Source organism: Sinohyriopsis cumingii, chromosome 6 (assembly GCF_028554795.1).
Source record: "Sinohyriopsis cumingii isolate HCF-2022 chromosome 6, ASM2855479v2, whole genome shotgun sequence".
NCBI classification, from domain to species: domain Eukaryota; kingdom Metazoa; phylum Mollusca; class Bivalvia; order Unionida; family Unionidae; genus Sinohyriopsis; species Sinohyriopsis cumingii.
Window position 1 is genome coordinate 121066653 of NC_142966.1, and position 15570 is coordinate 121082222.

The 15570-nt window shown below is 35.9% G+C and overlaps 1 protein-coding gene across 1 annotated transcript in view; it reads left to right on the forward strand.

The window, feature by feature from the left end:
* Positions 1-15570, forward strand: part of LOC149797853 (NF-X1-type zinc finger protein NFXL1-like) — a 104587-nt gene that overhangs the window by 74054 nt on the left and 14963 nt on the right. Inside the window, exons 15-18 of the mRNA XM_089962868.1 lie at positions 4383-4496; positions 8592-8723; positions 9269-9505; positions 12161-12358. Of these exons, the coding sequence (XP_089818994.1) occupies positions 4383-4496; positions 8592-8723; positions 9269-9505; positions 12161-12358 (681 nt within the window). The remainder of the gene's footprint in view (positions 1-4382; positions 4497-8591; positions 8724-9268; positions 9506-12160; positions 12359-15570) is intronic.

Genomic DNA, 15570 nt, shown 5'->3' on the forward strand with positions numbered 1-15570 from the left:
CAGAGTTTGTACATGAGCCATCCTTTCATTCCACACTTCCACACAGTGCTGTCCCAGCCAGCTGTCTGCTTTCAGTACATACGGTTTGCATGTAAACTTGTGATCTACAGAAGCCATCGTGTCACATCACATCCCTGTATGATGCCATCTTAGCTGTTGAGCATTCCATCCAGCCATTCAGTTCTCAATATGTTATCTAGCGACTGTTTGGCCTTGCTAACAAACTTTCCTATGCCTAGGCCAGTAGGGCCCATGAATTGTAACCTGTATGGGAATCTTTGTGATAGATTTGGGTCTGTATGGTGCCCTGAAAGTGCTTAAAAATGCTTGAATTTTATGGGTGCCATTTCAAGGCCTTCAAAAGTCCTTGAATTCTGAAGAAGAAAAAAATAGTCCATTGACAAGTCCTTGAATTTTGACATTATACAAATAATTATGTTTGTTCGAAATAAAAATATAACCAAATTTTTCATTTGTCATATACATTGTTCTGTTTGGTTTGTGAGTGTATAACACTCAGAATGAAAGTAAATGGGAAATGACATGTATTGAGTAGACTCCCTTTGTGCAACATGCACACATTGTATTCAAGTTCCTCCAGACCATGTTTCTGCATAACAATTATTTTTTTGTATTTATTTACAATTGCTCATTTACATTTGGAAGTTTGTGATCATTTGATTATTGATGGTGGATCCACTAGGAAAGTGTATTTTCTGTAATGCAAAGCTAACTGTGCCTCATCAAGATGGAACCTTAAAAAACAAAATTATTTTTACATTGCAGTTTTTTAGTGTGTACCATTGCACAGCTGCTGTTAGTAAGTTTGCGAACATTTCTAAATTAGGTTTTATGAATTGATAGTTGTTTCATGCCGGGAAAGTGTAGTTTCAGTGATGCATGTGTAAGAAACAGTACTTATCGGTTGTGGCTTCAATACCATAGTTATTATCCCAACAGAGACATCATAATATGGTATGAAATATCGAACATAAATGCAGTGGTGTGGATGGCTCTGCTGCTGGCTGGTCCACAGTGGTCCATACAAATATTCAGTATTCTCATACTGAAGGCGCATATTAGCACTTATGGAGAGGGTAGAGTAATGCTCACCAGTATTGATAACTGGTAGTATGCTTGTGTGTGTTTGCTTTAACTATTTTCATGTTTTCTTTATAAGTACTCTGTATATTACTAAACAAAAACATTTCTGTTTTTTCGTTGTGTGATTATGATTTATATTTGAGAAAGTATTCCTGTAGACCTAAAAAAATGAAAAAATTGTCCTCGTAAAGGCCTTGAATTTTGTGATTGAAAATTTGTATGGACCACTGTGGACCAGCCAGCAGCAGAGCCATCCACACCACTGTATTTATGTTCAATATTCTTATCAACATTTCAGTCTATGTGGTAGCTTCATATTATAGATATAGCTAGCCATTGGGCTTTGGGATAATTTTGGGGATGATGGCCATGCTTTTACAATGATTCTGGGAGTGTCTTTTCCAGATAGAGATTGATCTGGATGAGGACAACTCACACAACGAAGGTGCAGATAAGCCTGATGACTCATCCTCCTATGGAGAGGGCAGAGCTCAGCTTTAAGGTTGCAGTCAAGAAAACTTTTTGGATGCTTTCTGCTTCTTCCCTGGTCTACAAGGTCAAGATGTCAGTTGACTTTGACATGAAGAACTGAGTTCCTTCTTCTGTCTCCTACCACAGCCCTTATAATTAAGGAAATTGCTGGCAGCTTATCTGACAAGATCTGGCAGATCTAAAGTTTCTTCTCTGAGAGCCAGTTACCAGGGACCTTCTCAGCCCACTGGTACAAAACTCTTTGCCTTTGATCTCCCAGCATTAAACAAAAATTACAGAGTTGAGAAGGGCATTTTTCTGTGATGTCAAAGTTGGTACATGATATCATTGCCATACCGTTGTTATTGGACTTGGTGTTGCTAGTGATCATGGATGATAGTATGTGGCTAGGGTAGCCAAGGTTATTAACAGAATCCCATCACTCTATGACAAATGCGTTGACTTCTTATACCAACGAGTACCTTGTACAGTTTGATGCATGCCTGTATTCCACCTCAATCAAGCCATCCCTCCACCTTGCCGTTCACCCATCACAGATTTACAAACTGTCTCCAAATCATCCTCAGAGATGTGATGGTGGGAGACAAAAGGACATAGGATCATTTACTGCATGATCACAAGAGACAGTGTTTCTCAGCCCCCAAGCCTCCAAACTCTCATCATCAACTTGTTAGCCTGACTGCCCACAGACAGCCTACCTTGGTCACAGACTCTTGCCCTTCCAGTATTGTTGGATCACCCTTTTCTCACAAAAATGAGTGGGCAATCCAAGTCATCTAGGAGGGACTTGGGTTTTAATTTATCCAGCCCTCTCCCTGTTTGTCCTTCCTCCCTCCTGTTGGATGTACAATCAGATTTGGGGCATAATGAAGTTTTGCAGCATCAGATAATGCTTCTCATTGATAAGTAGGCTCTTCTGTTCATGTTTATTCTTGTCAGAAAGACCAATGGCATTCTTGATCATTGACCTGAGCTGACTAAGGGGTCATATTGATCTTTGACCTAGACCTAGACAACATGACCATGAATGCGATACACAGCACATTCTCTGCTAGTGTTACACAAGTTTACAAACTTTTGTTTGTTTGGCCAAGTGGTGTAAGGCACATGCTTTTGCAGATCACTCGCATCTCACCTTAGTCATTGTGGGTTTGACTCTTTGCCCAGTCATTGTGTTTATGTGAGAAAGTTTGTCAGTAGTTTCTCATGGGTCATTGGTTCTGACTGGGTTCATCCTCCACCAGATATACTGGCTGTCATATGTGCTGCAAGATGGCATTAAGCCCACAAAACAAAACAAAACAACTGTGGTTTTATTTTAAAGAGTATTAGAGTAATAGATTAGAAGGAAGAAATAATGAGCAACATTGATCATTGGTCACGATCTTGAAGATATTGCCTTAAATTTTGTACACGACACTCCCGCAAGGTGAGGTATATGCTTAATCTCTGTGCTTTGATGCAGCTTATGAGTTATAGAACAGTTGTTGTTGTTGTTGTTGTTCTAGGGTTTAACACCATTTTTCAGCACAAGATAGGCTGTACATGGCAGCCAGTATAACTGGTGGAGGAAGAACCCTGGAAAACCCAGGGAAGAACCACTGACCCACAAGAAGCTACTGGCAGGCTTTCCCACGTACCCACACTAGCCGAGCCTTGGACTCGAACCCACATAGACAGAGGTGAGATGGCAGTGATCCGGAACAGTGAGCGCTTTAGACCACTCGATAATTATTGATATGTGACATTAATCATGATCTTAGGATCCCAAATGTAAGATGCAACACATGTTCTAATATTGATATACAAGTAAAGTGAAATCTGTTTATAATGGATACTCAAGGGATCACACAGTTTCGTACTTTGAGGATAGGTCTAAATGATAAAAAGGTTAAAAATTATACAACAGTGTAAGAGAGTGGACCATAAATGCTGTTAGTATGAGCTGGTGTCCTTAGTGTGAGGTGGCACTTAAAATCATCGTATATGCATTTAAGGTGTTGATTTTAAGTGAGAGTAAAAGGAATGGAGCAACATCCAAAATGAATAGATGTACAGAAGGATGAACTGGCACAAATACAAATTCTACATTCATTGCTTTTTGCAGAAAGGTGAATAATAATATGTTGTCCTTATTTGGATTGTTTAAGGAAGCGGATTGTGCTGCTAAGTTAACTGATTTGCTTGTGTACACAGGTATCTTCTTGGATTTTTATTTACTGGTAAAATGATTCACTTATTTACTGGCAAAATGATTCACTTATTTACTGGTAAAATGATTCACTTATTTACTGGTAAAATGCTTCACTAATTTACTGGTACAATGATTCACTTATTTATTGGTAAAATGATTCACTTATTTACTGGTAAAATGATTCACTTATTGATGTATCAATAATATTGCTGTTTTGATACACGCATCAATATGAATGGTGGAGAATCAATTCAAAATGATATTTAGTGATAAAAGCGTATTTTAATCTTCAACACCCATGAATAATTATTCATTGTTTATCTCTTTATTCTTTACATATATTTATGTGTCAATTCAATGGTTATGTATCACAGTATATATTGATATATGGCATAAGCATGTCATTTCACCCCTAGTTTTTTCTACCAGAAATATCTATTTTTCCATCCCTGCCTGACCATCTCCTATCTGTCTACCTTGACAGCTGTAAAAATGTGAATTGTTTTATTCATTTTTCATTTATTCATAGAACGAATATAAAATTTGAAATCTTCATGACGATATAGAGAAAATTAAATCATTCCATTTTCAGAAGCCAAGAGCGGGCCCCTGGGAAAGTAGGCAAGCAGAATGGGTTGAGGTAGTGAACAAGCCTTGCCCTTCTTGTCCACAGCCTACAAAGGTGGAGTGTCGTGGCAAACATGAGGTAATTTTTGTTCTTCACATTATTGTTGGAATGTAAATTGTTACCATTCATCTTCCATCAATCATGCATTGGCGTAAGTTTGCATATAGATGATTTCAGACACTGGTTGGGCAGCTCTAGTTTACAAAGCCAAGGGTATAGTCTCCGGAAGATGAATCTCTGGACAATGTTACAAGGTTGTAACTTGAAACTGTTATTGAGTTCACATTTGTATTTGATTTTATTGATTTTCGTGGGTAACATGTTCTGACAAATTATGGATAGGTGTATAAAGTATTGCCCATGTCTGTCCATATATGCATATCCATTCATCCCATATAGCACATACATGTGAACCTCACAGGCAGGAGGGTGTTTCTCCCAAGTTGAGGGATGTATCCCATCCCTCCTGTCTCACACTCAAATCTCCCATGTATGCAAAATTATTATTGAAAAATTAAATTTGTTTCATATTTTTCACATTTTGATTCAAGTGTATTATATTTATAGTAATTGACCCAGTGTATCACAAAAACATATAAACACCACAGACCATGTTTCTACTTTAGTTATGTTACCCAATCATAATATCTTTGGAGAACTACTTCTGCCTCACAGATCCAGCACTCACAGATACAAATTTTAGCTAAAAGAAGCTAAAAGGATGCATAGGGCATCAGAACACTTCTGGCATCTGATGTCCATCTTGGGACCTCAGTTTTCAAGAGAAATCTGTGCACTCGCCCTCAAGCCTCTGCCATCCAAGAGATTCTACTTACCGACGCGTTAGAAGTTAAGGGATCTTATTTAAAGTTCTCCAGGTGTAGTGGCACACTATCAACTACTTTGCAGGTAGTGCAAGAGACATCGACTTGACTACCTTAATCTCTAAATGACAATACTAACATTCATGCTCCCTCATTGTTATTAGATCCTACTTAGATAAGTGAAACCTCACCTTGCAGGCTTGAACTGAAGTTTCCCACCCAATCCCTTTGAACTTCTGTCATCATTTCTCTACATCACCTGTCAGGTCTATAGTTCTGACATCAGGTGAAAATCGTCTATGGAAGATTCTATTTTCATTTGATTCCACAATTGTTTCACGAAGTTAGGATGGTCAACATAATCATTGTATAGGAGTGAAACTGTTCTCTATCTTAATCCATGCAGAGGGATGGCAATCTGAGTATGCTTCTCCAGTTTTTTCAGAGATCTCTCATACAAAAAGGCTCAAGATGATCTAGAGGAACCATTACCTATGACACCAAGGTTACCAATCTAGATTGTTTAACAGCTTCATACAGATGTTGCTTCACCACTTCCGTTGGATTTGTGGGAGGGAAATTTTTTTTCCCTTTCAAAGCCGCTCGCTGACAGATCGAGTCTTTTCCAGTCAGGTTATCTAGAGGTTGTCTCACATGGGGACCAGAGACAGTCTCTCTGGGGAGAGGGAATGTGTCGCCCTCCACCTGTTAACCTATTCTCCTAAGGTATACTATGATTTGGGTAACATATTTAAAGAAGAAACCAGTTTTGTTTCTAGTAAAATATATTTCTTCGAGAACATTTACTCAGTCATACTACACATACACCCTCCCAGCAGTTACATCACATAGAAAGCATGCCTTATGCTTAGGGGGCGCTCACCAGATAATATGTACTTTTGAGAGAGTGACGTATGTAAGGTGAAGTAGTTTGCATTTAAAACATGCACAATGGAGAGAATGTTGGCATACCTCTATGCTACATTAATGTAATGTGGATGATATTTCTTTTGGATATTGTACTTTTGGAAATTTTACATGATTTAAAAGCACACTGCTAACTAAAATGACTACTCCCTTGTGTTAAAATATCAACCTGAATTAGTCTAAAGTACACTATACATAGCAGCTATTAAAATAGGGAAAATGAATTTTGCCAGCTTCTGAAAGTGCAATGAATGAATTACCAAATATATAAAATGTAAAAAAAGTTATTGGCTCTTTTTTATACAATCTACCTCTGAAGTTCAGGAAGTGAAAATGACCAAGTAGAGCTAGCACTTTTTGAAAGGTGCACATCTGAAGTAAGGCCAAGCTGTATACTCTATAACCCATAGTACACCCATCAATCGTACACCAAAACAAAGGGAATTAAAGGTTCTTTGCATTATACCTAAGATATACAAGGTCTTTTTTAAATAGCCAGTATAACCAGTGAGGAAAGCCGGGGAAATTCTTTTTCTTTAAAATCCTAACCCTATGCAAAATACGAAACTGTTGAGCAAAAGCTTATGTAGTAACTGAGATATTCACAGGATTTGGCACCAATCCCTATGCCAAGGGGAGGTCACTCTGCCTGACTGCCACCTGGGTGGGCAGATAACTATTAGCTTCTTTTAGCAAAAGTGTTATCGAAGAGTGCTGGATTTGCAAGGCAGTAGTAGTTCTCCAAAGGTATTATGATTGTTTAAGTATTTTCGAAGTTTTACTAGAAAAATTGGTTTTAATCCATTGCAAACATAAATGTAAACTATGTTAAAGTACTTATCACAAATTGCTGTTGTAATTCCTTATGTCTGGGATGAATGAGGTCTTGTCTTCGTCCATAATGCTAGTAACTGATAATCCAGGATTTTATTGTCATAATTAAAGATTGGTGATAGTGATGATGAAGATGACAACAAATATGTCGGCAAATTAGGCTTAAAGTTAGAACGGATGTGATGGTATAATGTAAGCACTTGTGCTTCATGTGGAAAATGTTACTGACATTAAATCAACATTAGACCGAAACAGTACAAATTTTGAACAGTTCTGGCAGGCAATCAGCAGTATGAACTACACACTGGCAGGAAACAATTTAATCTTCCAGATGGGCTCAGTAGAATTGTTCTAATAGTGCCACATTCCAGTGCAAACACTTAAAGGACATCTTCCAATATGAGGCTGACTCTAGAGGAAACCTGGAGCAGTAATTACATCATCTCTTAGTTGGTAAATTCAACAGTGATGAGGATGTTTCTGAAATAATCCAGGAAATGATCTCATAATAAATGCTAACCATGCTGGTGTTAACATATAAGGAGAGTATGAATGACAACCAGTTACTGTGAAAGGACTGATGTGACGAGATGATATGGATATTTTAATGAAAAAATTTTAAATTTGTTCACTAGTTGTAATATTTTGATTGATGATATCCTCCCTCTTTTAAGGTTAAAATTCCAAATCAAATTTTTCGAATCTCCTCATTTGTCCTGACCTGACCTGTTTTATCTGCCACATACATACATGTCATAAATTGCATACCTGCTTGATAACTTTCAAAGGAACCCACAATTTAAAGAAAAACAAAAGATGACTTAGCTAAAGTTTGACTTTCATCTTTTCATATATCAAATATGCCTGAGTTATCACTCAGTTTGACAAAAAAGTTTGCTATTGCATCATACATTTTGTTACCAAACATTCACTTTTGAGGGGCCTAATGAATTGCAATCAAAAATAGTTTGAGGCCTGGTATAAAGAAGACCAACCTTAAGTTTGATTTCCAGGCAAAATTTAGGTTTGGTCCCCTTGTTATTTATACATTTGTCTTCACTTAAATCATCCAGGGTTTCTTTAGTTGTATTATTATCATCATATAAACATTTTTCTAATTGTGTTTTTGTGAAAATGATATAGTAGTTTGCACTTCTTTTTGCAGATATGTCACTGTCTTATTTTATTCACAGAATATTTTTATTCTTCGGCATGGTATGTGGTAACCATAAAATGCAGGAAATATTGGTACCTCAATCATAAAAGTGAATTAATAATTACAATGTTTACTTTCTTGTAAGTCAGACCAAACAGCAAACAACTTAGTCTTTGATCTGCCATAACATAAAGCACTGGTAGTTCAGGGTCTTATTGTTTATTGTACTGATTACTACTAACAAACTGCATAGACCCAGATCTGCTGACACATTATGCAACGGCAGATCTGGATCTGTACAATTTGCAGTTGGACCCAGTTTATAAATGAGTATATATATGGTAATTGATTTCATGCATGATTTTATTATGTGCTTTCATAAATTTGAAAAAGATTTATACAAATGAAAATTTCTTGAACATTTATCCACAGATCTCCACTGTTCCATGTGCTGAGGTACAACCCTATTCCTGTGGAAGAAAATGTGGACGAAAGCTTCCATGTGGGAATCATTCATGTTCTTTGAACTGTCACACTGTTGAAAGGGCTACAGAAGACAGTGTGGTATGAGTCGTTTTTTTTTAAGACAGTTTTTTATACTGTATATTTTTTGAGCTTACATTTAATAGATGGTGTGACATTGATTTCACTTTTCAAGCAACAGTGCTGCTGACAATGCCATAAATTTTAGGACTCCATGTGAAAGTTTAGTTTTACAGTTTTGTGTTTCATACAGTGAGGCACATCAGAGTATGGTTAATGGTTCATAGGTCCAGAGTCATGTCCTGATATTAATTGCATTGAATGTTTTATCACCAGATGACATCTCAGAAAACCTACAATAATTTTTTTTCTTCAGATTTAAATTTGAACATCTGTGGAGTATCACAAGGACCAGTATCAGCTTTAATAATCATAAATAAAAAAATGGTGCATTGTGAGGCAGTACCAAGATTCTTTTTTTTTCTGTACATAAAATGATTTCACTATCCTGTAGCCTTGCAATATCTTGTAGATATTACCTTTTTAAGCAGGATACAATTGTGCCATTAGAGTAATTAGTATGAGTAAAAAAAAGTATTTTACAATATCCTTGTTATCATCCATAGGCTGGAACCAATTGTGAAAAATGTGAGTTGCCTTGCCAGCGACCTCGTCCAGAGGGCTGTAGTCATGAGTGCCTGTTGCATTGCCACCCTGATCCTTGCCCAGCATGTTCACAGATGTTCCGCATGCGGTGTCACTGTCAGGTTACAATGCAGCATGTGCCCTGTAGTGAGTGGACACAGGGTACATTGGAGAAAAAGGACCAACTCAAGTCATGTGGAGGAAAGTGCCCTAAGTTGGTAGGTGTTTCATTGGAGATGATAAATGTTTTTAATTTTCCATTGGTTTTTATTTACCTCAAACTTCCTGGAAAAGATAAAAAACATAGCCATATAATTGTAATAGGTATTCAGCAGATTCTCAAGGAAATGTCTTTCTACCTTAATAAATTAGTTGATGATATAGAAATGTTATCTGCATGCTTTTTGTAGAGATTAGAATTTTCCTTGCTAAACAACCAGATTCATCTTGCTTGTATTTTTTCCACTTTATGAATGAATGAAGTATTGGGTTTTTGCACATCAGCACTACAGAAGCTAAGAGATTTGAGTCATATCATCAAAGCAAGTTATTTTACTTTTTATTTTCAAAAGTATTTCACATTTGTTAACTTTTTAATCTTTAGGTACTTACTAATGACAAAGAATGCGAAAATCGCCAACAAAGTGATACTCTTTCTAGTCAGAAGAGTTAATTCAATGACCTGTTGTCCTTGTGTCAATATATCAATTAGCATAAATTTATTATTGCCACTTTCACTGAACTGCCTGAAGGATTGCACTGAAACTTTTGCACACATGTTTATCCCAAGGTCACGATCATAGGAAATGAAAATGATACTGCACAGACATCCAGTATGGCCACCACAGCAGCCATCTTGAAAATCTTGTTTTTGCAAATTCTCCAGAATAGATGGTCATATCAACATGGAGTTTTCACTAAATGATACCTAATTGGTCCTAAATGAAAGTGCTGCCAATTTGATGTTCAATTTGGTAACAGTGGTGACCATCTTGATAATTTTGGTATCACTACTCCAGCTGAACAGAAAGTCATGTTGACTTGAGGTTTTCACTAGAAGCCTTCTTATGATGTCTGGTCGATTCTAAATGAAAATAGTTCTGGTTAGATATCCAATATGGCTGCCATGGTATCCAGTTTGAAAATCTTGTCACTACTCATCCTGAATGGATGGTCTTTTCAACATGGGGTTTCACAAAAGGACTTATTATGTCTAGTTGTTCTTAAATCAAAATGGTGCTGATCTGACGTCCAATATGGACATCATGGCAGCTGTCTTGAAAATCTTGTTATCTATTTTCTGCCAGAATAGAAAAAAATATTGGCATGGGGTTTTCACCATAAGACTTCTTTTCCGTTTTAATTGGGTCTGAATAAAGATGATGCTGCCCAGACCATCAATGTGGTTCCACTGCCCAAACATTAAATATGGCTACCACTGTAGCCATCTTGAAAATTTTATCATCACTCTACCTGAATGGATGGTCAGATCAGTGTTTTTTTCTAACATGCTTTTTTTTAACATCAAGTTGGTCCTGAATGAAATAGTGAGATTTAGATATCCAATATGGCCACCACAGCAACCATCTTGTAAATCATGTTATTTGCTACTTCTCCAGCACAGAAATTCATATCAGCATGGGCTTCTCACCAAAGACTTCTTATGATGCTTAATTGGTCTTAAATAAAAACATGCAGATCAGATATCACATTGCTACTCCTCCTAGTTGGAAAGTTTCATCATCCTTGGCTTTTCACCTGAAGAATTCTTGTGATGTCTTATTATTTATGAATACTGATGGTGCCAATCTGGCATCCAGAAGGGTCACCATGGTAGCCATCTTGAGAAGCTTGTTATTGCTACTCATCCTAAATAGAAAATCATATTGATACAGGTTTTTTGCCAGAAAACTAATTTTGATATATAGTTGGGTCTTGATGCTGATCACATCTCAGGTTTTGCTGCCACAAAGAATATTGAAAATCTTGTCATTAATTTTCCTGTAGTGATGGTCATATCGTCACGAATTATATCAGAGATGATTTCAACACTAAGCAGTTGGAAAAAATAAATCATGCTATCTTGAATTCCAGGAATTTGGAGGTGGGATGGTGGCAGTACAGTGTCATTTGCTTACAGGGCTCTTGTTATGACATTTAAATGCTTGGCTCTTGTTTTCTGCAATATAATTGAGATTTTTAAGGCATTAATTTTATAAGCATTCTTACTGTTAGATCAAAGAATGAAGTGGCATATTGTCCATTTCTAATGCCTCCCAAATCAATATTTGGAACCTATTCAATGTCATGACCAAAGTCTTATTTTATCAACCCAGTTGCAAAATTCAGGAGATGACAATCAACAAATTCTAAATATTTATTTTTGTAGCATCCAGACAATGAAAAAAATGCAAGTCGTCAAGATGATTCAGTCTCAGAAACATATGCCATATGCATGAGGACTTTTTGACAGTGGCTTTATGTGTCAGCCATTGACAGCAATTGGTCTTAAGTATTTGATGAAATCAAAGGTGCTTGATTCAGGGAAAGTTATCACTTGCGATTTTATTGTAAGAAATGTTTTGTAAAAGTGATGTAATGCACGAAAGACTCTAAAATAGCTAATTATATCCACTGGTTTCCTTGCCTGAGTGGCTTTGATTTTTATCAAACACTTTAACCATTTGTTTCAGTAAGCTGAAATTTAAAGCAAATGCAAAGATTTCAAAGTAATCCAAAAGCCTATGACCCAGGATGGTGAAATTGTAATTGCTGGATGTAAAATGTTCGATTTGACATCATAACAGAATTTGTTTAATGACAGCTAAAAAATCTTTGATTTATCTCAAAAATACAAAATTCTTTTTTTTCAGTTGTCCTGTGGCCACCCATGTGGACTTATCTGTCACCCAGGCAGCTGTCTCCCTGACAAGCAGTGTGAGAAAAAGGTGAATGTGAGATGCGACTGTCGAAGAAGGAAAAAGGAATTTCAGTGCAGAGATGTCCAAACTGGCAAAGCTAAACTTGAGTGTGATGATATATGCATAAAGGAGAATGAGAAAAAGAAACAGGTATATAAGAACAGACAACAAAGTTCCTCCATTATTCGCTAGGACCACTTGGTCAGTTTATTGACTTGTATTCAAATTATGGATTCTATGGACTGCTAAAGAGTACAGAAGAAAAGAGTCTAGATTAAGATAATGAATCTGTAATCCAACATTCACTAAAAACCTATATCTATATTTAAATTTGACTTCACTTTGCTCACTTAATGGTTTTCAGTGTCAGAACTGCACATTAAGACCTAGAGTAAAATCTTTATAATAATCATACTCTCATATTTATATGCTCACCATAAGACAGAGAATATTATGTTGTGATGTAGTCTATCCATTCATCTGTTCCAAATTTTGTTTTCTCACAATTATTTTAGTTGGCCACCATCTACAGTTACCAAACTATGTTGATAGCTTGCACTTGAGGTAAAATTTCAGGCTCACAAGCTCATTGGTCAAGGTCATCATGACAGAACAAAGGAAAATTGCATCCGCATAATAATTCAAGTTCACTTTCATCTACAGTTACAAAACATTGTGGGTAACTTGCATTTCAGATAAGAACGAAATCTACCTCTACAAGGGTAAAAAGTTCAAATGTAAAAGTTACTGAATGAAAGAAGTGTTGTATATATTTCATTTGTTTTGTGTGCTTGATTTTTGTCCTTGAGGATAGTGTTTTAATGTTACCTGATTTATATCTTGCTTGTAAGTAACAAATAGTTTGTTTTTTTTTAATTTGAGGTAAAGTCCTATACTTAATTATGACCTTAGAAGGTTCTGGAAGCAAGCTCGTTTACAGTTTGGTGCTGCTTTTCCATTACCATGATTGTTAGTTCAAAAAATGCTATTGCAACATAGGTCAAGTCAGCATTTATATAAAAAAGGGTTTGTCAGCAAAGTCTTCATTCCTGTTTTTAATATCAGTCTTTTGTAATCTTTGATCAGAGTTTTTAGTTGTGTTCATATCTAATTTGAGAGGAATCATTTATTTAAATAATTCATTGGAATTACAAAGTATTCATTGACTCTTTTTTGAACCAAAACACTAATTAGGGATTATTGTCAATTTATTTAATGACATTCTGGATGATATCATGATGATACATCAAGACTATTAGTACATCAATGCATTCAGGACTAATGGTACATCAGCACATTCAAGACCCAAAATATTCCATACTTTTGGCCTCGTGATAGAACATTTAGGATTATTTGAGATTTAATTCAAGTTCTTTACTATCTACAGTTACCAAAGTCTTTATGGAAAGCTTGCAATTGAGGTATGGATGAGCCATATTAATATTGGGCTCAATAGGTCACAGTTCAAGGTCAGTCTTCTGAGTGTAAGAAGAAAAATGCTTTTTTCACACTAAATGGAATTTTCCATCACGTGTATGGTTTGTACTTGTGCGTTAAGAACCCTGTTGATATTGAATTCCAAAGCAAGTTTGCTGACTAAAAGAATAAAAAATAATTTTGCATTGTAGCATTATTTGTACATAACATGCCTCGAGAAAACTTATAGATGACTTGCATTTGGGTTAAGGAAGAAGGCTGTTGAATTTGGGATTAAAAAGGCTAATGTTAAGGTCACCAACTGAAAGAAGAAAACGATTTTCACAAAATAACATTATTTTTGCATCACAAATCGGACCCAAACTTTATGGTTGACTTTCTCTTAGGTTAAGGGAGAAGTCTGTTCAGGTCAAAAGGTCAGATGTAAAGGTCTGTATGAAAGAAGTGGTTTCTGTGGAAATAATTCAACTATTAAACACAGTGCAGGTATATAATGTATATATCACTGTACTCTTGTTATATTAGTTGAGGACATATTTGATTATTTTTGATATTTACTTATTGATTGTAAAATGGATATAGGACCAGTAAATACAGTATAATGTGCATTTTATGGTACACTTGTTCATTGTTGCTAAAGGTGCACAGTGGCTACTAGATGCACCAATTATATACAGTCCATTGTCTCTGAGGACACTCAAGTGTACTAAATGTACTTCATGTAAACCTTGTAGTGCCTTTATAGGTTGGTATGAAGGGATTGGGTCCATTGTTTCAGAGAAACATTTAAAAGTTGTGAAAACGTGCTCAACATCAAAGTCTTAAGATGTTGAAGTCCTCGGACTTCTTTTAGCAACTTGTAAATATAATGGAATACCCCTGTTATGTATACCTGTATTTTCTTATAACTCCTGGTACATGATTTTACCTAATATTTGTAATATTTATTCATAGCTATAAATTATAGTGATAGTTAGATTTTGCCTACATGACCAGGGTCTGTTTTAGAAATATTAGGAGTGTACCATTACATAGGATCTATAAATAGATGCTTATGTATATGTTGTCAGTTACTAACAATAATCTTAATAATAAGACTTGTTGATGACTTTGGGTTAATTTGTCATTGGCTGGTGGGGTTTGGATGGTTCTAGAAGAATTAAGTAATTTGCCATTGGATGGGCTAGGTAACATGAACAGGTTTTTTAAAATATTTGTTGAGTAGCATGATCTGTTCCTGTGGGGTATGTTGTGAAATATAGTCGTAATAGAAGGTGTATTTAAGAAGAGAACTGAGCAATCACATTCATTCCTGTTTTGGAGTCATTCTTATTTCATGTGTTCCTGTTGTAACATCAAGTCTGCTGATGTGTTTTATGTTGTACGTAGATTTTATTTGAGAGGAAAAACATTTGTTTAGACTGTTTAGTGGAAAGTGCTCATTTTTTGGATTATAATATTATTCTGGAACTATTTTTAATCAAAGGAGTTCTGGACAATGCCATTTTGAAAATGTAAAGATTCCTAACAGACCAGTACATTTCTGGTTGAAATTTATATGGACCTATTCATTCTTTTGGACATTAATATTACTTTATCAGGAATGTTTTGGAGTCACTTCATAACAATGTAAATTTCTCTCACATTTTCATTTATAACATTAATAATTAAATTGTTTGTGAACTTTTACAAAACTTGTTGCATTTGCTTCTTTCTGTTACTTAGTTTATGACCATAGAGTTGTAACACCCCTCTGGCTTCTCTCCCTCTTAAGATTGCTCAGATGTTGCTATCAGAGACTGCCAATTCCAGACTGCATGAGCTGGAAGAACAGGATATTTTTTATTTGAAAACTTTGCCAACTTCTTGACTCATAGAGAAGAAGACTGATCCAGGATATCACATCACATAAGTTTGCTTTTGGG